The sequence below is a fragment of the Anomalospiza imberbis genome, chromosome 16 (genome assembly GCF_031753505.1).
Source record: "Anomalospiza imberbis isolate Cuckoo-Finch-1a 21T00152 chromosome 16, ASM3175350v1, whole genome shotgun sequence".
Lineage (NCBI taxonomy): Eukaryota > Metazoa > Chordata > Aves > Passeriformes > Viduidae > Anomalospiza > Anomalospiza imberbis.
The window spans coordinates 2,569,581-2,593,251 of NC_089696.1; the positions used below are offsets into that span (position 1 = coordinate 2,569,581).

General features: G+C 50.3%; 1 protein-coding gene and 1 long non-coding RNA gene across 6 annotated transcripts in view; one reads left to right on the plus strand and one right to left on the minus strand.

Moving 5' to 3' along the window:
- Nucleotides 1–8,870, plus strand: part of SRL (sarcalumenin) — a 24,759-nt gene extending 15,889 nt beyond the window's left edge. For 3 of the 4 annotated variants that reach the window (XM_068206564.1, XM_068206563.1, XM_068206565.1), the window contains 3 exons: nt 3,620–3,736; nt 4,422–4,655; nt 5,231–6,244. In XM_068206564.1, coding sequence (XP_068062665.1) covers nt 3,620–3,736; nt 4,422–4,655; nt 5,231–6,042 — 1,163 coding nt within the window. In that variant the 3' untranslated portion in view covers nt 6,043–6,244. Of the gene's footprint in view, nt 1–3,619; nt 3,737–4,421; nt 4,656–5,230 lie in introns of all 4 variants that reach the window. The other variant, XM_068206562.1, reaches the window with a different exon arrangement.
- Nucleotides 6,861–23,410, minus strand: LOC137483477 (uncharacterized). Of its 2 annotated transcripts, XR_011004479.1 has the most exons (6): nt 22,979–23,410; nt 22,688–22,869; nt 21,640–21,727; nt 18,024–19,644; nt 7,910–16,853; nt 6,861–6,999 (listed from the first exon to the last, which is right to left on the minus strand). It is a non-coding gene; the product is annotated as an uncharacterized lncRNA (long non-coding RNA). The 2 variants fall into 2 exon arrangements; XR_011004478.1 differs by lacking the exon at nt 6,861–6,999 and having other exon boundaries at nt 15,543–16,853; nt 18,024–19,647.
- Nucleotides 23,411–23,671: the final 261 nt, after the last annotated feature.

Sequence of the window (23,671 nt, forward strand, 5' to 3'; positions counted from 1 at the left end):
GAGAGAGTCCAAGAACTGCCAGCCAACACCCAGCCCTTCCCCTGGGCCTGGTGCTCAGCCACGGGAACAATGTTCCTGCAGGGAAATCCCATCTTCTGTCCTTCCTGTCCTGCCCCATGGCCACGCTGCCAGACCCTGCCAAACCAGGCTCCTTTGGACACAGCCACAGCAGAGCCCTGCTGGTGCCTGGAGAGCCTGTGGCTCCCTGCCGTGCCAGCGTGCCAGCAGTGGAGAGGGCTGTGGGTATTTATAGCATATTCCGATAGCTGTCTTATCTCATCTCGGGTTCAGGCGCTCGCACACGTGCTGCCGGGGTGGGTGCAGGCACGGGGGGGCACACGGGGGAGGCATAGGCCATCTGCAGCCACGTGGGCTGGTCCCTCCATCTGTGGGCACACGTGTTGTGAGGATACTCACAGATTTGGAAGGTTTGGGAGCAAGGGGTGCCCTCCAAGGGTTGCTGGATCCGTGCCATGGGCACATGGACGGTGGTGTTTGTGGCACAGGGGTGGGACAGAAGTCTGGGTGATGCTGGGAGTCTCCCCAGGTGTTCCAGCCTTCCTGGGTGGCTTGAGGACAAAGACGACCTTGGTGCCTGTGGCTCATCTGGAACCAGGAGAGGAAGGAGGTTTTGCTAGGTCCTCTGCTTTGCTCAGCATCCTCAGGACAGACTTGCACTTGGGGGAGAAACCACAGCAGGCACATCTGCTGGGCTTGAGGACAAGGGGAGACAAGGCCCTGCCTAGGATTAATCATAGAATTATGGAATTATTTGGGTTGGAAAGGACCTTAAAGCCCAACCATTTCCACCCTGTGCCATGGGCAGGGACATCTTCCACTATCCCGGGCTGCGCCAAGCCCCATCCAACCTGACCTTGGACACTTGAAGGGATCCAGGGGCAGCCACAGCTTCTCTGGACAACCTGAGCTAGGGTCTCCCCATCCTCACAGGGAAGAATTTCCTCCCAAATCCCATCTAACCCTGCCCTTTCTCAGTGTGAGGCCATTTCCCCGTGCCTTGTCACTCCAGACCCTATTCCAAAGTCTCCCCAGAGTTGTCTCTTCTCCACCCCAGAGCAGCAGTAGTGCTTCCAGCCAAGGGCAGTCTGGCACTGCCACATGGCAAAACCTCACAGAAAGCCACTGCTCTAGGAAAGAAAACTACTTGGACATCAGAACTGCTCCTATGCCCAGAGCTGAGTAGCCCAAGCAGACCCAGGCTCTGCAGAGAGATGAGCTTGAGGCTCGTCTGAGCTTGAGCTGAGAGCGAGCAGCCACAGGGTGGCTGGAGAGAGCCGCTGTGATGGAGCTGCCGCCATCCCCGCCCGGCCGCCAGCGAGCCCCGGCTCTTTTCTGCTGTCCGGACCATCAGGCTAACCCGAATTGCTGCTGACAGACATGGCACGGGGACATAGCAGGGACAGATGCCAGGCCAGCACCCTCCCGGGTGGGAGCTGCTCCCTCTCTCCCAGCCTCTGGGCAAGCAGCAGGGAATCCATACCCGGCCTCACATCCTTGCAGCTCCTGCACTTCCCGCAGAGTTGCAAGTGCCCGGCACTGCCCCACAGCCCATGGAAGGCAGAGAGGTGCTCGAGGGGCTGTGGGTGACCAGGCAGGGGGGCTGCCCACGTCGCTGCCCACCTTGGCTCCGCAGAGCAGAGAGGGGGATGTGCAGCAGAGCCGGAGCTCACAGGTGCCCACATTCACACAGTCACACCTGGCCAGGGATGTGTTATGAAAGTAGGCACGCAGGGACCCACCCCAAACCTCTGGCACAACATCACAGGGATAATAGTAATAATAACAACCATCCATAGCCTAATTAAAGCTGGCAAGAGAGCAGAGCAGCGGCAGCAGAGGAATGATTAATAATGAGAGTCCAAGGTTTCAACACTTGTTTTGGTCCCATGTGAGAAGACAAGACTGGATTCCTGCAGCTGCCAGGCAGGGAGTAGGGTGCAGGAACAGCCATGCATCCCCTGCTTCAGAGGTGCTGCCCTGCTTTGTGAAGGAGGGCTGAGCTGTATGGATGCAGCAGTGCCTCATGGAGAGATGTCCCCAGCGATGGGGACATCCCCAGACATGTCCCCTCTGTCCCCCTTCCCCAGAGGTGAGACGGTGAGCCTGTGATGGGCAGATACAGCAGGAGGAGGTTGGAATGTTCTCTCCAGCACCTGCTCCCATAGCCAGTTGGGTTCAGTGTGAAGCTGCCATGCAGTGCCCTCCAGCACCCTCGGGGCAGGAGCTCAGTGCCATGGGGGCTTTGTGGTTTCCCCCACCTTGGAGATGGATCCCTGGCCTGCGGGAATACTGCTGGCTCCTGCATGCGTGGCAGCCATGGAGCACCAGGGGCTCTCAGCTACCTCATGGAAAATAGTTCTGCCTTAGGCATGGGGATGAAGAGAAGGTGCTGAGGGCAGCACAGCTTGCCCAGGGCATCTCCTTGCCTTGAGCCATGGAGAAAGGCTCTGCTCCAGCTGAGATAGCAGCTCCCAGCTCCTCTGGTGTCATCCATCCCCTGGCTGAACTCCTGCTAGCAACAACGGGATGCACCCTCTCCCACCCTGAGCGTAGGATGGGGTTAGTTTTCACCAACGGGAACTCACCCAGATTTACTTCCATTCTTGTCTGCTTTATTTTTGTCTTGTTTCAGACTCACAGGCTCCCATGTGTCCCGGGCACAGCTTGAGGGCTGGCATAGGCCCTGGGCTCCTCTGGCTCCACCAGCTGCCTGCCTGGGGTCCTGGGGGCTGGGGGGTCGAGCAGTGTGGGCACAAGCTGATTGCATGAGTCCTGTTTGGGCAGGGATTGCTCCTGGGGGCGCTGGCTGTGTGTGTCCAGGAACCTCTCTGCTCCTGGACAGATGGCATGGCACGGGGACAGGTCACCATCATCACGGAGAAAACTGTGTGACTCGAGGAATGCAGGATGGGGACAATAGTTCACTCTCCTCTTGCCTTTCCCCAAGCCCAAAGCGGGGCTGTTTGACCTCCCCGCATCCAGCTGGAGCCTCACACCCAGCTCACACCCGGGCAGTGACCTCCTGCTCGGCTGGAGGGTCGGGAGGCACGGCCCGGGGGTAGATCCTTGTGAGGGCATGGTGGAAAGGCTTGCAAGCAGCTGGCTCGAGGCTCGCACCGCGCTTACCAAGCCCTGCGCCGCAGCGCTGCTCCCGAACCCACGGCAGCTGCCTCTGCACGAGGCGTCAGCCCGGCTGCGGCATGGCCTCCTCCTTGGCATGTCCCGTGCTTTGCGGCGGCTGCCTTCGAACAACACCCCCACCCCGCAGCCAGCCCCAAACTCACCCGGCTAAACCAGAAACAAACCGAGACAAGGCTCAAAAGACCTTCCAGTCCTCCGTAGTCTAAGAAGGGCTTAACCTCGGAGAAGGTCAGGCAGCGAGGTGGGCTCTGCCGCAGAGCACGGGGCCGTCCCGCTCCCGCAGCCGGCGGGGCGCTGCCTTGGCTGGCGAATGGCTGGTGGCCCCCGAAGGGCGGCTGTTTCCCCGGCAGCAGCACTGCGCCGCTCAGATGGGATGCTCGTTACAGCCGGGAGTTAATCGCACGGCGGCGACGGCTATTGTTCCTTCACTTCCTCTTGTTATTTCCCCTCTCCGCAGATGGGGAGATCACTTCCAAGCCTATGGTGCTATTCCTGGGACCGTGGAGCGTCGGCAAATCCTCCATGATAAACTACCTCCTGGGGCTGGACAACACTCCCTACCAGCTCTACACAGGTACCACACTCACTGCTTTGCCAAGGGGGTGCCGGCACCTGCATTGCCACATCCGTGCAGTCAGCAATTCCCAGCCGTGTGTCTTCAATCCCTCCTTACAGCCGGGAGGTTGGGATCTGCTCCGTGCCACATGGCTGCAGTGCCATGTGAAGGGAGAGGCTCCCCATCACAGCCTGTCCACCTTTCCAAGGGTGGAGGAGAGCATCTCTCCCACAACATCATCATCCTGCAGCACAGGGCTCACAGCTCCCAACCCCATGAGCAGCCGTCATGTCGAAAGGGCAGCTCACCTTTCTCTTCTCCACATCCCTCCTTATGTGCAGCCAGCTAATTCACCCTTCCAGGAGAAAAGCCATTCCCCTTCCTTCTTCCCTGCTCCCATGGATGTCATGTCACAGCTAAGGGCAAATGTCCATGGCCAGATCAGTACTGTGGTAATGAGGGCTCCCAGGAGATGGTTCTCCATGACACTTGTGCAGTCAGGTCACTTCCAGAAAAACCAGTCCCCACAGAAAACAACCCCATGGACATCTTCCCAAGAAGTCAGGGCAGGAATTTCATGCTGCTTGCCTTGTCCCTGCATCTCTTGAGAAACGCACAATGCTCCTAGTCTCAGGGCAGCCCCGTTGTGTCCGTAGCCTGGCATGGATTTCATGCTTCTGCTGCTCTTTTCATTGCTGCACAGGGGCAGAACCCACCACCTCCGAGTTCACTGTCATCATGCATGGCCCCAAGCTGAAGACCATCGAGGGCATCGTGATGGCTGCCGACAGTGCCCGCTCCTTCTCACCCCTGGAGAAGTTTGGGCAGAACTTCTTGGAGAAGCTGATAGGCATTGAGGTCCCCCACAAACTGCTGGAGCGAGTCACCTTCGTGGACACGCCGGGCATCATTGAAAACCGCAAGCAGCAAGAAAGAGGTAGGGGTTCACTGGGTTCATCTAAGGGACCCCAGAAAAGATGCTACGATGATTTGAGGTGACAAAGGTGGCTGAAGCACAATGGAGTCCTGACACAGCACAGGCTGCCCAGGACAGTGGTGGAGTCACCATCCCCTGGAGGGATTTAAAAGATGTGTGGATGTGGCACTTGGGGACATGGTTTACTGGTGGCCATGGCGGTACTGGGGGAATGGTTGGACTCAATGATCTTAGAGGACTTTCCCAACCATAATGATTATCTGATCCTGTGATTCAGTATCTGCTCACAGGAACATGAGGAACCTGTGGTCAGCATCAGGGAGGAGGAAGATCTGGAGATAAGGGTGAGAGAGACAAGCAGTCCCAGACTCAGACACCCATGCGCTTTTTGTGCCGAGAAGCTCCAAAGTGTTTTTAGAGTATGAGAAAGAGGTTCTAGGCTACAGGGGAAGTCCGCTGTGCCTCACAACCCATGCAACCCAAATGGGGACTGAGGCACAGCAGGCTCATGGTTTGTCAATCCCTTGATGAAGGGACTCATCCTGCATTGGATTTCCCTGTTTCCTCTCCTCAAGGTTACCCATTCAATGACGTGTGCCAGTGGTTCATTGACAGAGCCGATCTCATCTTTGTTGTCTTTGACCCCACGAAGCTGGACGTGGGCTTGGAGCTAGAGATGCTGTTTCGTCAGCTGAAGGGCCGTGAGTCTCAGATCCGAATCATCCTGAACAAAGCTGACAGCCTGGCTACCCAGGAGCTGATGAGAGTCTACGGCGCCTTGTTCTGGAGCCTGGCTCCTCTCATCAATGTCACAGAGCCACCCAGGGTGTATGTTAGCTCTTTCTGGCCCCATGACTACCATCCGGAAACCCACAGAGACCTGTTCCTCAAAGAAGAGATATCGCTCCTGGAAGATCTCAACCAGGTGATTGAGAACAGGATGGAAAACAAGATTGCCTTCATCCGCCAGCACGCCATCCGGGTGCGCATCCACGCCCTGCTGGTCGATCGCTATCTACAGACCTACAAGGACAAAATGACCTTCTTTAGCGATGGAGAACTGGTGTTCAGGGACATTGTGGAAGATCCTGACAGGTTCTTTATCTTTAAATCCATTCTGGCAAAGACCAATGTCAGCAAATTTGACCTCCCCAACCGCGAGGCTTACAAGGACTTCTTTGGCATCAATCCCATCACCAGTTTTAAGCTGCTATCTCAGCAGTGTTCCTACATGGGAGGGTGTTTCCTAGAGAAGATTGAGAAGGCCATCACCCGCGAGCTTCCTGATCTCTTGGGAAGCATCGGCTTGGGGAAGAAGCCCAATGTCCTCTCCTGCGACGTCACTGGCTGTGGCGAAACCCCAAAGAATCGCTACAGGAAACCCTAAGGTGATCCACAACCCAACTGTCCACGTGTTCCTACTGGTGAATGAGCTTATGTCTTATCTGTCCAAGAAGCCATGGTTTGTTAACCCTTTGAGTGCCGCGCTGGCAAAGGCTACCATACGATGAGGACTTAGAGTCATTGACATCGATGGCAGGGGAAGATGGGTGGGCATAAGGAAGAGAATAAAAACTGTGAATTCCTGACATTTTATCTTTGTTCTTTTGAGTAGAAGGCAATGTTTAAGCTGTAAGTATGAGCAATGCATGGGTAGGACTGCAGCTGCTTTTCCACTGGTGCCAAGAGTGCATGAAGAGGAATTTCAACCTCTGCATCTCCAAAGCCATGAGTGAGTGAGAACAAGGGCACGGCGTGAGAGCACAGGGGAGAGCTGTGACACACTAACCCAGGCATCACCGGGAGCACTGGTCAAGGAAAGAGATGCCATGTCCCAGCTGCTGTTTTCAGGCACAAACCTGCTACAAATCTCAGCAAATATTGATCTTGTTTTTATTTCTGAGACCTCTAGGTCACCTGGTGAGTTCTGTTTTCACTTGACAGCTCAGCTGATCTGCAGCCTTCATGCGGGTGTTTGACTTAAGAAGGAGCATTTGCAGGGGCGTTTGTAGCTCCAGACAGGCAGCCGTGATGGGATTTGCAAGTCCATGGCAAAGGAAGAAATGGGGTGGAAAGGAGCAGCCAGCACTGGCTGAGCTGTGCTGGAGGAGGAGGGCCAGCACCCCAAATCATATGGTCCCACAAGGAAATGTGAGCAGGGTTTCCTTCCCTGGACCAGCACAGAAGAAGGCATTTCATGCCTATGTGTGTCATTAACCTCAAAACCCATGCTAGCAAGTCTTGTCTGTGGACCAGCAGGGCTCCAAGGGTGAGGGTTTGGCAGTTTGCCTTTGTTCAAGTCCATGTTGCTCTTTTCTCAGTCAGCCCTCTGTGTTTTTGTGCTCTGTGGAGGGAGACAGGAAAGGGGGTCATTAGCTGTGAAGTTAAAAAGGCCACATCCCTTTTGCCAACCTGCTGATCTGTCCTCCCCAGGACAGTCCAGGCAGGTTCTGGGGCTTGTTTTCCAAACTCCTCCCTTTTTAGCCATTTGTTGGCTCATCTCTGAGCATCGGTGCTCAGTCCTGAAGGAGTATTGCTTTGGAAGCACCTGAGCAGGGTGAAGTTCCCCATGGACAGCTGACCTTGAAACTTGGCCCTCATGGACAGCATTTCTGTCTGCCAAGCTGAGCCCAAACCAACCAGGCTATAGATGTCCTGGATGGCAAACCGACACCTTCATGCCCACCAAGAACCTGCTGAAAGTCCTTCCTCCTGCCAAACACCCACAGCAAGCACTGCTCTCCAGGAAACCTCTGGAGAAAAGGGACTTACCTTTAACAGAAGCAAGAGGATGTGGAGGTGCTGGCTAAAGCAAGAAAAAGGCAAAAGGAATGAAAGAAGGAAAGAGAAAGCTGGGAATGGAAGGCTGTGTTGTGATGGGGAGGGTGTGAAGGGCATCCCCATATGTGCAACAGGACGTGAGCTATGGCAGGATGCCTGGGAGAGCTCCGTGTCCCCCAGGCGCTGCAATGAAGAGGTCCCCTTGAGTCCAGATGAGTTTGAGGGGAAGCTGCTGCAGGGACTTGAATGTTCCTGGCCTCTGCCTCAAGGTAGGACTTGACATTTGAACTAATGAAGATGAGACCGGAATCTACGTCCAAGCACAGGGCAGGGCGTGGTTCAGGAAGAGGGATTTTGCCTGCAGGGCAGAGGGAGCAGAGGGTGCAAGGGAAGGCAAGCAGTGTCAGAGAGAGCAGCAGCCAGAGCAGTCTGGAGAGAAGGGATGTACTTGTGAGTACTGTGAGGTCTCAAACCTGCCCCAGTGCTGCTGTCCCTTCACTGTCATTCCTTCTTTCTTGTCCATGATCCCGCTGCTCATCAGTTTTCCTCTCCATCTGTCGTTTACTCTCCTCTGTTGGACTGGTCTGCATGGTTTTTTAAGAGCTAATGGAATAGAATCACCAACAGAAACTGGCTGATGTAGTCACTGTTCCTGCTGTCACACTGTGTGTCACTGTCACAGAAGGCAAAGACCTTTAAACATTTCTGTTTGCAAGCACTGTATTGCACCATCTCTTTCCTTGTTCCTCTGTCGCCCTAAAGCCCATGGGGTACCCAGGGAAAGGAGTATTGACCTTGATGGCACTGTTACTCTGCTCTCAGGCCACTCCTATCATTCTCCCCACCCTTTCTCTGGTTTCCTTTTATCTTGCTTTATTTTCCAGACCTCATCCTCTCCTCTCCTCTCTTCCACTTCCCTGCAGCACCTGCACACCCTGTGCAAAGCCTTGGTGCCTGTGTGCTGGATGGGGCACCCCCATGACAGCCAAAACCCTTTTCCCCCACGATGTGGTTCCTTTGGATTCTCCTTCCAAAGCCACGGCATTGGTGGTCTGTTCCCTGTGACACACACTGACCCAGCTCTGTGCTGCCTCAGGGAGATGCTGCCACTGAGATGCCTCCTCTCCCACGGATCCAGGTGGCTGTCAGTCCCAAGAGGATTGCAGTTCCCAGCCCAGTTCTCACTGAGCTTTCTTAGGAGACCTCTGGGAATCTGGGAGTGGAAAAATGGGGAGCAGGGAGACATTTTCATTCTGCTCAGAAATCCAAACCCCCTCAGAATGTGGGGGGGTTTGAACATCTTTCCTAAGAGCTTCATGGGAGGGAGGGAGCTGGGACACAGGCCCTGTAGATGCCCGTGATCAAGTGCATTGGGATAAAACTGTCAGCTTGAACATCAGCCTGTCTAATAAAACCTGATATTTTCCAAACACACTCCCTGGAGATGCTTGTTTTGTTTCTCCTCCTGGTGTGAGAGAGCACTGGGACTGGGGTGGCTGAGGGGGTGCAGCTGCATGGAGCAAGGCAGGAACTCCCATCTCCTTCTCTGCACCCCAGCTTTGGCCTCTGTCCCTTGTACAGGACCTGCCAGCCATGCCTGAGTCGTTTGGCTGCTTTTCCAACTTGTGTCCTTGTGCCATACAGGCAAAGCGAACCCCAACTCCCTTGCCTCAGGGCAGTGTGATCCTCCCTGGTGAGACAGATCCCACCTGCCTCATCACATGCTTTCTGGGCACCACGACAGAAGGCAGGGGTCAGGGACCACGGAGAAGAACCCAGGATTGAGGGTCACAGCAGAGGGCAGGGTTGGGGATCATGGAGGGAGGCAGGGATTTGAGGAGCATGGAGGAGCACGGAGGAGGACAGGGGGGCTGGGATCCCAGTAGAAGGCAGGGGGTCAGGGACCACGGAGGAAAGAGGAGGGGTTTGTCCTCCTCCATGGATGTCTCCCTGCTCCCCATTTTTCTTCCATGGAGGAGGACAAAGGGGTTGGGGACCATGGAGGAGGGCAGGGATTTGGGGACCATGGAGGAGGGCAGGAATGGAGTACCACAGAGGAGGACAGGAGCTGGGGACCATGGAGGAGGACAAAGGGGTGGAGGACTACAGTGTACAGCAGGGGCTCTCAGCAGCCACCCAGCAAGGGGCGGATGGAGAAACCCTCCCACCGGCGACTGGGGCTCATGCAAACTGCTCATTATAACCCTATTCCCAGCCTGTCTGTCTGTCTTTCTTTCCAACTATCTGTCTCACTCACTAATCAAAGAAGATTGTTCCAAGAAAGCTGGAAGAAGAGAAGGAATGTCTCATTTGGCTGTGGCTTCCTTTGGAAAGTCTGGAAAAACTGTGGCATCTCGACGTGCATGAAGGTCTGCCTGGCGAGAAGCACATTTTCCTTCCAAAGCTGCTGTAAAGATGTGAATCATGAGCCGGTAACGCTCCTGGCAGCGCAAACCCCAATTCCACTGAGACATGGTGCTGGCAGTGGCTCCGCTGTATCTCTTGGATGGAAAAGACAAACATTTATCATAGTGACATTGCTGGGGAAGAGCTGCCGGTGCTGCCGAGAGCCTGGCGGGGGCCGGATCCTGCCAGCGCCCACGGTGCTCCCACCAAGTTTTCCCAAGGTCTCCTGAAGCTCCTCAAACACCAGCCAAGGGGTTTACAGTCCCTTTTGGTTGTCGTCTACCACCTCAGCCCCTCGGTGGCATCTCTTGCAGGCATGAAAATATCCCGCATCCAATCATCAGAAAAAGAATAAAAGCTTTTGGAAAGGTCTGCTGGGAGCTGGGGGGAGTCCTGGTGCTCTGCCTGCTGCATGGTGGAGGTCTCCACCCTGTCTGTTTTCTGCTGTTCCTATGCATGCAATGCTGGGGCCAAACTCCTTCCAGACCTTGCCTCCCAAAACTCCCTGTGCTGCAATTGTAAGACCCCAGTGGCTGTGACATGTTTATGAAGACACTCTGCCCAGGTGGTCCCAACAATCTGCCCACCTGGCTACCATCACTCTCCCTGCTGTCAGCAGATGCCTGACTGGTTCAAGCTGCCATTTACAGCTCCTGGAGCAAACAAAACCCCCTTCCATGTAAGTCCCTTCTTTTTGGGTCTGTGGAATTTCATGCAGCCCCAAAAGCACTCTGGCTTGCACAGACCCCAGCCCTCTGGCATCCCTTCCTAGGACAGGGTCTAGGCTCAGGCTGGAAGTTGGTAGAGTTTCAACATTAAGTTCAGGACATGTCGGACAGATACCTCCCACCTCAAACCAGAGCACTGAGGTCAGTTTGTGTCTGTGGAGAAACCCAAAATCAACACAATTTGCCCAAGATGTGCAGGACACTGAACCAGGAAGGCAAATAAAGCCATGTCCTGAAGAATGTGCAGGCTTTGGGAGCACTTCCCTCGGTTGACACCGATGGAATCACAGGTTGGAGAAGCCATCTAAGATCATCAAATCCAGCTGTTAATCCCGAACTGCCAAGGCCACCACCAAACCATGTCCCCAGCTGCGACATCCACGCATCTCCATGGGAGGAGGATTTGCAGACTGTCACCGATGGAATCACAGGTTGGAGAAGCCATCTAAGATCATCAAATCCAGCTGTTAATCCCGAACTGCCAAGGCCACCACCAAACCATGTCCCCAGCTGCGACATCCACGCATCTCCATGGGAGGAGGATTTGCAGACTGCAAAGGGGTTCAGACCCAGAACTGGGGTTTGCACGTGATGTTGGTGTTACCTGGAGAAGACAGGGTGAAGGAAGGGGAGCAAGCCCACCTCTGGAGCTGTCTGCCTTGGGAAAAGGAATGTCCAAAAGGACTGTCTGCTTGAGGGAGATGGGAAAAGCCTGGCTATTGGCCCCAAGGGATCACCACTTGCTTTAGTACACCCACATTTTATTCATGGCAAGCATCAGAGAAGCCAGGGCATCCTGAAACCCTGGGATGGGGATTTTCACTCCATGAGATGTCCAGCAAATGTTACCCCTGCAAAACGGGGTGGGGTGGTGGGTGGTGGGCTAGGTCCTGGTGGTACCTCTAAGCAGAGCAGAGGCCAGAGTGATGACAGGGTGCTCACATGCTGCTGTCTCTGGCCAGGAGCTGCTGCAGTCCAGGCAGCAACTTGGTGAATTCCCAGCAGTTATTCTATGGATGCCCAGCATGGACTGGAGCATTTGGCTCCTCCTTCTCTAACACATTCATTAGTGGTCATTTAATTACAGGATGCAAAGATGAGCTGTTCCAAAATACTCATGTGCCTGTGCAAAACTTGCAATAAGCAATTAGTGCTGCTAATGAGAGAGCAAGTCACAGTATCAACAACAGGAGAAATCCATCAGCATCCTGGCAAACCTGCAATCCACCCTAACCCTCACAGCCTGCTCTGATCTGGAATTATCCCAGTAGCCTTTTGGGGCAGAGGGAGGGAAAATGGAATGTGGGTGAGATAGTGGCAAGTGGCAAATTCCTACCCACGGGAGAGACAAGAGGTGTCCAAAACCACCTGCGTTCCCATCAAAGGCTGTTGGCAGGAATGGGAAGGGGTTGCTGGTGCCACCCCACTTCAGCTCTGATCAAAATTTAGCAGCACAGGGAAGGCCCTTGCTTCCTTGTGACTTTCTAGTGCCATTGGCCTGGGGATGGGAGTTTGTGGGACTGAGCATGCAAACCGAGCACTCCCAGGGCAGGGAATGTTGCTGGCTGCTTCCTGGTAGCTGTGATTAATTGTTGTTAATATTAAATTCAGCACTTTTATGCAGGACGCAGAAGTGCTTAGGCAGAAGCCCAGCTCCCATCCTACCTGTCATTAAAAAACATTGCAATTAACCTATACTGGAAGGAAATACAAGTAAATGCATCCTCTGTAAGTGGCTTCAGCTTTCCACAGACATCTGTGTCCCCTGTTTCCTCTTCGGCTGGCTGAGCTGCTTCTGTTTTCCCTCTTCCCATGACCCGTACATTGCTTTTTCTCCTTAATCCTGCCCACAGCTCCCAAAGGCAAGGGCCAGAGAGGGAAGGAAAGGAGCCCCAGCTGCCTCTGACCCATTGCCACCAGTGGAAAGTTCATGTCAGCTGCAGCTGCAGCCCCAGCCCCAGCCAAAATTAAGGCTGTGCTCTGGGTATCTGCTCACCTAGTTGGATCCTGATGCTCTCTTTGGTCCTCTCTGTGGGCAGAAATCCAAATGCTTCGGCAAGAGGAAGGGGTGCTACTGCCCCAGTATGAAGCATTTAACAAATTATTTCCACTTTGCAGCAGATCTGGATGGGATTTTCAGCAGCTGAGACCTGCTACTGCTAAGGTAAATGGTGACAGACTCAGCCAAATGCTCCAGGAGAGCCAGCCCAGCCTCTAACCCTGCAGGGCCCAGCCCAACCCAAGCTTTGTGGCAGAGCTGTGCCAACAAGCACAATCATGGCAAAGCTGAACAGGCTGGGGGGTTATTGCATCCCAGGACAGGGTTTTCCCATGGCATTGTCCCCATTTTACTCCAGCTGTGGTTCTTCATCTGGAAAAGGATTAGGTAGGATGTCAGAGCTGGGATGTGGGGCAGGTGGTGATGGGTCAGCCCGAGCCAGAGGACATCGAGAGGAACTGTGGTGGCAGGACCTGAAGGGACAACCTCTTCTGCCTCTCCCCAGTGACCAACGGGACTGTGATGCAGCCAGAAGTTGTGGTTAAAGTTTAGGGAATGCCAGGAGAGGTGGGTGAGAGTGACAGCCACATACAGCTAAGTCTGCCAAGTCATTGTGGGGCCAGAGTCCCCATCAGGTCCTTAAAGCCTTGGAAAAGGAAAAAAAAAACAAGATAAGATGTAGGGCAAGAGAGCTGGAGATAAAAAGGGGCAGTGAGATAAAAATAAACCCGGTGTCAAGGACGATACCAGTGCCAGGAATACTACATTGAAAATTTTGGACCTGGAGGAATAAAGATCATGTGAAAGGTGTCCTGAGTGCCAAAGCTGGCTTTCCAGAGCCATGAAGGATGCTGGCAGAATCACAGAGGGTCAGGATGGATGGGCAAGGCAAAGGGGCACCAGGTGTGCCTAAATTTGGGCTGATCTGAGGTTCTGGCAGCCGCAAGGCCGGGCCAGCAGAAGGTCTGGGATGCAACGTGAGGATTATGGGTGCTGAGTGGCAAAGAGCAGTGACAACAGTGCCCACGCCAGCCTGTGGCTCTGGCCACATCCCTGGGCTCTGCTGATGCAGCTGAGGAGGGAAAGGTTTTGCTGGAATCATGGTGCTGATGAACACAGGGTTTTTCCCCTGTTGCTTGCAAACATTGTCATCACGTATATAAACATAAAATGCCAAAAAGTGAGTCAGCCCAATGACAGTTTGGCTCTTGCACCAACAGCTTGATAAATGGTGGAACCAGAGCTTGCAGAGGGGATTTATTCCTGTTTCGAGGGTTTCAAAAAGTTGTTTCATGGCAGGTACAACATACTGCTAAGATATAAAAGAAAAAAAATCAAAATTAAAAAAATTATAAACCAGTGATTTTTCCCCAATTAGTTGCTCTCTATTGATGAGGGGAAACCTTTCAGGTAGTGGTCTTTTTTTAGAAAGGAAAGAAATGCAGACAGTATTTGCATGTGAGCCATCGATTCAAATTTTATGAAGGTGGGTTTTTTTCAATATTTGCTGAATAAGTTTTGTGGCCCAGTGCTGTGATCCAGCATAACAAAAGGTCCTATTCACACAAGGGAGCAGATCTGAGACCACCTCATGAATCTTAATTCTTGCATTTCTCAGGTTTTTTTTTTTTTTTGTTTTCAAACATAAAGGATCCCAATGAGCCGATTATGAAGCCCTTGATATAATGTCTTTTTTTTTAATTAAAATGCTATAGTTTAAACTCTGCTCTGTAAACAGTCTGGCCTTCACTTATATCTCCAGGTGTCAATAATCCCATGAGGGTCAGCAAAACCAACCACAGATATAAAGTTGAGTGTGTGTGAAAAGTGTCTCCAGGATTGAGGCCAGCGATTGCAAAACAGTTTAAACTATAATCCTCCATTTTCATTAGTTTCTTGAAAAACTTCTGCTCTGGGCTTGAAATCCTTCCTGTTTTGTTGAGCCAAAGGTGATTTTTCTCCCCAGCAGTCTGAGCACAAACCTTCCCGCTGGTTTTATGTTGTCAGGCTTCAAAAATCACATTTCCCACTAAGGACATTCTGCCCTTTTCACTGAGAGAGCTTGACATTGACATCTATCATGTAAACAAAGCTAATTAAAGACAGTTATTACTTGCTAGACATAAAAGTCTTCCAACCCCACAGTCCTGTAGATTTGGCTGCTTTTGGTAAGTGAAGCGTTGTGCTCTCCCTATTCTGCAGAAACACTGAATACATTTCCAGCCTAAGAGGTTTCTTCAGTCCTGCATCTCTTTATTTTCTGTAAGATTTGAGGCCTATAAAAGGAACTTCTTTCAGTCCATAGTGTTTGCCATGTCTTTGCCTTGAGATGCAGGAGGAGGATGGAGCAGTCCAGACCATCCCCGCTGTCAGCTCCATGCTGCTGCAGCACCCACAGGCACTGGGAGCATCCTTCATTCCTGTGTGTTCATTTTTCAGCCTAATATATAATTTAAATAAGACCTCAGCCCAAAAATTCTATATCTGCATCCTCTCCTAGGACACCGAGCAGCGCAGAGGTGGTGGGCTCCAGGCAGTGGCCACCTGAAGCTCTGTTCTGTTGGAGAAAGAAATGACCTCCCACTAAGCTGTCACTGCTGCATTGCCTTTTTGGGGAAAAATGAAAGCAGCGACTCTGTGCTGCTGAAGTTTCTATGGTTAGAGAAGCACAACTGCTCATCTGGGGACAGAGGTGGGCTGGGGGCTGTTTTGCACTCAGGCTGAGGTTAGGAAGATGATAATCTCTCCAAGAGCCCTGCCCACATTTCTGGCTTGGAAGAAGGCGCTTGAGGCTGTAGCAAAGTGATGGACTTGGTGCCTCCTGGTCTGAGCAGCACAGCTGGAGGGGTGAGACAGGGCAGGAGGGAAAATTGGATAAAAATCCAAACACCTCCACTCAAAGTGTCTCTAAAGCAGTCCATGGGACCTGACTGTGAACAGAACACAATCAGAAAATGTAGCAAGAGATGCAGATGAAGGGCAAATTCTTCATTAAGAGCTTAAATGGTCCAAATAAAGAACCAAACATGGCAATAGTTATTTGAGCTATAATAGAATGAGACTTAATGAATATGTGTTACAACTGTGAAAGGGGAATAGAATATTTTCTCTGCTCTTCAACAGAGATAAAGCTGAGGAAAGAATGGAAACAAGGATGGTGAAAGAGGATAAATGAACAGACAGGGAAAAGACAATTGGAACAATTAATCTGCTTCTCAGCCCCCACCTCCCTGGTGCATGGCTGGAACCTTTTCTCTTTCTCTGGCCACATGTCTCTCCCTCCCAAAATCACTGCAGAAGTGTAGAAAATCCTTCAGATGGTGGGATACCTTACTTTAATATTTTCAGCCAGGCTTCAGCTTTGTAGCTTATTCAAGAACAGGTTCTCCAGGTACCCAGGAATTTAACATTAGTAACAGATGTTTTGACTGAACATGTAAGACACACAATGAGCTTGTTTGTTTGGACTGAAGAAATATTGAGAGGCAATTTCAATCCCTGTTTTTGTTTTCCAAGTATTCTAGAAATCAATTTCCCAAATAAATAGACAAGATATGGGACAGTTTTAGGCATGAGATCACACATAGTAGCACCATCTTTACCAAGTTCCCTTTGGTGAATAACTCATCTCTCTGAATCTAACAAGCAACCTCTGAGCAGTTCTCACAGGTACAAATAATTCAGAGCTTCTGGAAGCTGCAGCCTGGAGGTAACCTTTGGTGGGAAATTGCTGGACAGCCTGCCATGGGATTTTCCCTGACTGTTCCACTGAGAGTTTAACGTGTGCCAGAAAACACGGGGGTGTGAATTTTGCTTATTGACGGTGGCTGTTGGTTGTCCCATTCACCCAACTCAAAGAGATTCCCGGTTTATAAAAGGATTAGGGTCCCATTCCTAAATCCTGGTAACATTAGGCCAATAAATGCTGGATTGTAGCATTTCTCCCTCTGTGACTTTTCACCGGGTTCTATGTGCCACCTTGTCCTGCTCCCCAACTCCCACTTTTAACAAACATTTGCTGTGTTTTCAGTTCTCAGAACCACTATTCCCCTTCCCCTGTGGAAGCAAGCATTCCCTCTTACCTCTGTCAAAAGGTATTTATGTACTTGCCTCATCCACAACCAGCAGGACCCAGTCCTGAGTGACTTCACACTTTATTTCCACAATGCACCACAATTGTCAGGGCAGCACCACCGGTAAAAATGCCTGGAGGATGTGATAACCACCGCTGCCAAGGTGCTATGTTTTAGTGTTCTCAGCAACATTTTCTTCTTTTTGTTTCCTCTGGAAACAGAACAAAGCACATGGCACAAACATGCATTCACGCTCAGTTTTAAACACGAGTTTTTGGAAGGTGTTTGCTTTCACATTCAACCTGGTCTAGTGGAAGGTGTCCCTGCCACAGCAGGGGGTTGGAAGTAAATGATCTTTAAAGCCCCTTCTGACCCAAATCATTCCATGATTGTTTGATTCTGTACATTTCCCTGTATGAATCCTTCTTATTTCATCCAAGTCTCAATCCTACTATCACAAGAAAAAATTGAAGTAACAACTGATTCCTCTGTTTGTAGACAAAAGTGAACTTCTTCCAAGCTTGAGAACACCAAAGTGCGTAGAAATTGTCTTAAATACAAAGTAAAAATTGATATAATAGTTTCTCAATGCCTTCCACTTCATACTTGTCACAACATTGCTAAGTTGCTGAAATATATCTGCTCCACTGAAGGAGCAAGAGTTATGTATCTTTCTGGATGTCACCAGAGTTGCAGCCACACAGGTGAAGTCCTAGGTGAGAAGAATGTTCACTTCAACCCTTTTGGGGAAAAAAAAGTGCACCAGAAATCCAGTATTACTGAGTTTGGTTATTTAAAAAAAAATGTTGGCACCCACAGGGCAGAATAACAGATTTGTGGCTAAAATAGAGCCAGGGAAAGAGCAAGTGAATCTATTCAGGGATGAAGTTGGGAACACTCTGCTTGGCTCAGACAGTGATGGCTCTCACCAGATCCGTTCCCAGCTCAGCCGTGCCCGGGGTCACCTTTCCATCGCAGATCAACCAAGACGAGGGATCAGGTCACAGAAATGCCCCAGCAATTCTCTTCTTCCCAGAAATCTAAATTTAAAAAGGGCCTAGTGCACACATAGCAAATGTTTCACGAAGTTTTACATTGTGTAATTGCTTGTGGCACATGCAATTCCTGAGCTGGGGTTTTCTGTGGATTTGCAGCAGGTCTTCCTTCCAAACCTGCAGTGTGTGCACAAGGTGACTGCACAATCCTGTAATTACACCTGTAAATCCTCATCCCCACCTCTTTCAACTGAATAATCCAAAACACTAAATACAAAACACATTTCAATTTGCAACTGCATTGTTGCAAAAATCCAAAATTGGTAAAATTGTGTGTTGCAACCTTCTCATCTGCTGCAGAAATAACAAGTTTTTCAAATACCTACAGTTTCCTCCATAGCACTGCAGGAAAATCCTATGCCAAGGATCACACATCTTGTCTGCCCATGGTTTGAAAGCGGTTACTGATTTTTGTCTGCCCGTTGGAATGGCCTTTCCTTCTGGAAAATAGAACCAATACAGACACATTTAATGGAGGCACCAGAAACAGTAGTTTGCTTGGACCAGGAAGAACATGACACCATCCTGCAGCATGCAGGAAAGGAAAACCAGGAGCACCCATGGGAAGGAGGCACCCCAGTGCTGCTTGACAAGGGGGGTCCTTTTGTAGGATGCCAAATAACACAGATGCTCATTTGCAAGAGAAAAAACTGCAGAGCTTGAGAAGGGCAGATTGAGCGAATTCACATTATCCTCATTCTGCTACTTCTTGTCCTGACTTGGAGCCACAGAAAATCCTCCCTCATTTTTATCAAATAGGACTATTTTTATGTGCCTTTTCACTGCCTTCCACCTACTCATGAAGTCCTGCTGATGACTTTAGTGCCACTTCCCACTATTTGTCTGCAGCTCTTGGTCATTTCCCCAGGTTTTTTGCTGGTTTATGCTGTGCTATAAAGCAGAGTTACCTCATGACAGCAGGACTGACTCAGCTTTACCTTGGGAACGCTGTAGCTGATCTCCAGTCAGTGATTTAGTGCTTCTACCATGTTTTCTTACCATTATTTCCTAATGGCTTAAGACTTTGCTTCAGTTTGATTATAGCCTATTTGTTGTCTGCCTAATTCCTGAGTATGAGAAACTACAAGCAGGTGGAGGGGGAGCTTGATGCTGGGCTAGGCTAGGTGACATCAGTGACTGCCACTTGTAAAATCCTTCTCTTGCTCTTTATTCCTTGGGACTTCCACATCCACACAGTCCCACTCATAGCAGCCCTAACACTCCTATTTTGAATAAGAAAGTGCCTTTTTACTTCCTTTTTTTTTTTTCTTTTTTTTTTTTTTTTTTAAGCAGCAGAGTGCCATGCAAGTCCCTACATGAGTTTTGTAGCTATAAAAGCATGTCAGATGTGGCTGTATTTGCAGACAACAGTGGTACTTCCTCTCTTCAGAAATGGAGCAAGTTTCTATTTTGGGCTGTGCTGACTCAAGGGTGAGGTACCCAAGCTGATTCAGCAGTTTGGCAAGTGAGGAGAACTTCTGGTTATGAATGAAATGAGAAATAAATTTAAGTTTGTCTTCATCTTAAAGAAATGTATATTTGAGTGAAGCCACCTCCTGGTGGCAGACATTTTGTCAGGTAAGTGGAATATTTTGCATTGCTTTTGGCAAAAAGACCACTCCAATGAGACAACCATAAAGCCTGCAAGTAAAATCCTGGTCCCAGGGGAGTCAGAGATGTCTACTCACCCAGACTGGAATTTATCCTTTCTCTTGAGTCACATAAAAAGATCTTCTACTGCTTACTTGCTTATTTAATCTGTGCATCTCACCTGGGATATGAAATCCTCTCAGTGATATGAAAAAATTGAATAGCAATTTCAGAAGGATGAAAATATAGAACACAAAACCAACCTGGCCACTGTAAGGAAGTGAGAATGTACCACCCATTTACTCAGCTTCCGTGGGTTCTTATGGAACAGATGTCAAAGGTAACCCTTGCGCTCTTCTGCTATGGAAAAAATGAAATAAATATTGTGATAAATCTTTAAAACCATGAAGGAGTAACAGTCTTTCACAATATTTGCCAATATTTACGTGTTAGTCTGTGAAAAGAAGCCAGAAGATTTGCTGAGCTTTGGTTTTCCTAAATGACTTCTTTCACCTGGAGGCTTCCAGGGTAAAAACCAAAGCTTGCAATAAATGCTCTGCATGTCAGTAAGGATGAAGATACAAAAATTTGTTAGAAAGTGAGATCTTTCTGTTTATTAAGGCAAGACAACATGAAATGAGGCATCTGAGCTGTCTCCCTTGAGCCCCCTTCTGTTTGTGGATGGTCCAAACAGGTTTTAACATATTTGCCTCCATCTTCATGCTGTTTCCAGGCAGGATCAATAATCCCCACAGTCTCCACCCCACGGCATCCACGATGCCTGTTCTTTCAGGCTGTAAGTTCTTCCTTTGACAGCACACAACAAAAGCTGCAAACTTTCAAAGACCATTCCTCCTCCCCAGCTCCAGCAACCCCGCTGGCATTAAGGCACGCCGTTGTTCCAGCCAGCCATTCCCATGCCATATTCTCCTGCCTCGTGAAGGCGGTTTGTGAAGTCTAAAAAAGCATCATGTGGGCTGTCACATTTCAGAACCCCCTAAATAGCTCTGCGTGGCTCCATCAGATAAGCAGTGAACTACAATATTATGAACGTCAAACAAGAGCTCATCATTACAGCTGACAAAGCTTGTTCCTCTGAGAGGGGAAGTAAATACAGTTCCATAGACTAAATGGGTATTTAGTGGCTTGAAGTTAAAAGAACTCTGCAAGGAGGATTTGCATTTGCCCAGCTCTTGCTCTGTGAAATATTTCTTCTAACTCAGTCTCTGAGAAAACAAACCAGTCAGAGAGTATCTCGGAAGGGTGGTCAGAGTTCTCCACAGGGAACCAGCACAACCAAGTCCAGAATAAACCTAGGACTCAGGATGCAGACTGCTCCCAGCTCTACCAGGATGGCTCATTGTGGTCACTAAGAAAGTGATCCAGAGGAACCATCTTCCTTAAAGAATGTCACAGACATGACATGACTCAGGTGCTGCCTTGGAGGGACACGCTGGCTGTTACACCTGTCCTGGAGAAAAACAAATCAGAAGGTGGTGGTGGTGAGGAAATAACAAATATGACCTCAAACCACTTCTTGCTCTCTAAAACAAATCTCAGTCACACTTTAAAATGAATCCGAGCATCACTGGTGTTTGTGGTTTTCTGCTTCGCGTATTTAACCTGCTACTTGAATTCAACAGAGAAAAATTTACACAATAAAAGCGAAGGGAAATTAAAAATTCAGTGTTTCAGGAGACAGCACAAGATCTGTCCCAGCCAGAGCTAATGAAACTGAAGAGAACTGTTCCTTGACTGCACATGCAGGGTGTTTCCATGGAACTTGATAATGACAGGGGAAGGTGGGGAGTGGCTTAGCTGGTGAGTGTTGGGTGACTGTTCCACCCAAAAGATCAAGTGGAGGAGCAGGATGGGAATCTACAGGTTAGAAGTCGAGCAGGATGGGAATCTACATGTTAAAAGTCTAACAGGAACTCCTTGGGGGAGCAAGGATTCTGCACAACCTTGACACCCCCATGTGAAGCTTACCAAAGGAGGATCTGACAAGTCAGATGTCTCCTTCCATACTATCTCCCTCCTTCAAATCCATAAACAAAAGCTGGGAAAGAGGAACTATTTTATCAGTGGAGATCAAAAGCTGTCTCTGACCAGTAGCCAGACAAAATTTGGTATCATGTGGGTCACTCAGTGAAAACTTGTGATGTAGCCAGTATCTTTGATGTGATTCTGTTTATTCTAAGAACATACAAAGTACCACTTTATGGAGCCCAGGGGAACAAGACAAAAAATCTATGCTGGAATTTCAGTACCTCTTAAATCTCTAAGTTAAAATCACCCAACATAAATCTTACAGGTTTGCATAAAAAAAATTAAAAACACAGGTAGTTTTACCTTAAATTCTCTGCCAATGAGGTAAAAAACTTTTTTTCTTTTCCCACCTTGCCTTTGAATCCTTGGAAACGGTTGCACTTCTTTAATCCTGCAGATTAAATAAATTCATCATCCTGTATGAAGTAAAAATGTAACTTAAAGTATATTTAGATGAATCAATGAAGAGGTTGGAAAGAAGTTTTAGTAAATTTATCAATTAATAGCCAAGCCCAGGAGGCCATCCTGCCTTTCTGTTCTGTCAGCTCAGGGATTTCTCTCTTCCCAACAGTGTTTATGTAAGAGCTGCATGGTAAGCAGCACTTGCTATAAAATATTGATCAGCTGAGCCATTAGCTGGAATTCAAGAGACAACTATGTCACAGCAAAACCAGAACAATTATTGCTATTGATTGGAATTTTTAGAGATTATTTTGATATCTGAGCATGTCAGGAAATACAAATTTCTTCTAAATAATAATACTAGAAACATATGTTACAGCATGGCTACAGGACATCTTTACAAAGGAAATGGAAAATAGGGCAGGTTTCAATTTCAGTAATTGTGTGGCCACAGATTTTCTATTACTATTTTTGAAAAAGAGTATAGAGAGTCATAGACCATTTAGGCTGGAAAAGACCTCCAAGGTCATTGAGTCCAACCGTTGACCCAATACTACTGTGCCCACTAAACCACATTGTGAAGTACAATGTCCACTTATTTTTTGAACGCTTCCAGGGATGGTGACTCCACCACTGCCATGGGCACCTTGTGCCAGTGTCTGACCACCTTTCCAGTGAAGTCTTTTCCCCAATATCTGATCTGAACCGGTCTTGGCACAACCTGAGGCTGTTTGAACGTGTCCTTGTTCCATGGGAGCACAGCCCAACCCTTCCCCGGCTGCCCCCTCCTGTCAGGAGCTGTGCAGAGCCAGAAGGTCTCCCCTGAGCCTCCTTTTCTCCAGGCTGAGCCCCTTTCCAGCTCCCTCAGCCGCTCCTGGTGCTCCAGCCCCTTCCCAGAACACTCTCCAGCCCTCAATGTCCGTCTTGTCTTGAGGGGCCGAAGACTTACCCCGGGATTGGAGGTGTCTCAGCACAGGGGATGGCCACTGCCCCGGTCCCGCTGGCCACGATATTACTATTGTTACACGAGCGCCATTGGCTTTATTTTACGGGATGTTGTGGTCTTCAGAGGAGAAGGGACTGCAGGAGGAAGGACGGCTGGAGTGAAGTGCTTCGCTGGGGAAGGCTCACCTGGAAAAAAGTAAATAGGATTCAGGGAAGGAGAAGTCACAGCAGGACGAACTGGGGCTGGAGCTGAGGGGCTGAGAGGGATGAGGTGGGACCAGTGTGGGAACATCACCTGTGAGCAAGGGTGAGGGATGCAGAGCTGGGGAGAGGAGAGGGAGCTATAGCACCAGCAGAGAGAAGCCCTGTGAAGAAGGAAAGCCGCGGTCCATCTGCGAGAAGAGATAATGAAACCGAGGGAGCGGTGCCGGCGAGATAGCGTCAGCCATAAACAAGCGGAGAGCGAGGAGAAAAATAACCCAGCGAGTTTGCAGCGGGGCTCGGGCTGAATTGTTTGGTGAAGTGCGTGTTGTCTGCGCATGGCAAATGTCAGCCGGTGGGGAGGGCGGTGGCGGGGGCAGCCCGGGAACCCCGGCGCTCGGCCGCGCCGACTGTGTCCACTACGGTGCCGCCCGGCTCCCGCCACCCCTCGGTGTCCCGTCCCTGCCTCACGGAGAGTGCGGTCAGCATCGCGCCCATCCCTGCCTGAGGGGACCGTCCCCGCTCCCGCCCGCGACCCTCGCACTGAGGCGGGCAGTGCGTGTTTGTGTGTAGGGGGGGGCGCGCTCCCGCCGCGCCGCCGCGCCCAATTGGCCAGCGGGGGCGCGCTCCCGCAGCCCCCCCGAACCCCCCCACGCGCCGTGAGGAAGATGGTGGCGGCCGCCTGAGCGCGTCCCCGCGCTCCCCTTCCTCCCCTCAGACGGGCGGGCGGGCGGAGCGGAGGAGAGCGGCTGCTGCTGCCGTCCCGGCTGGGCGGGCGGCTGAGGGC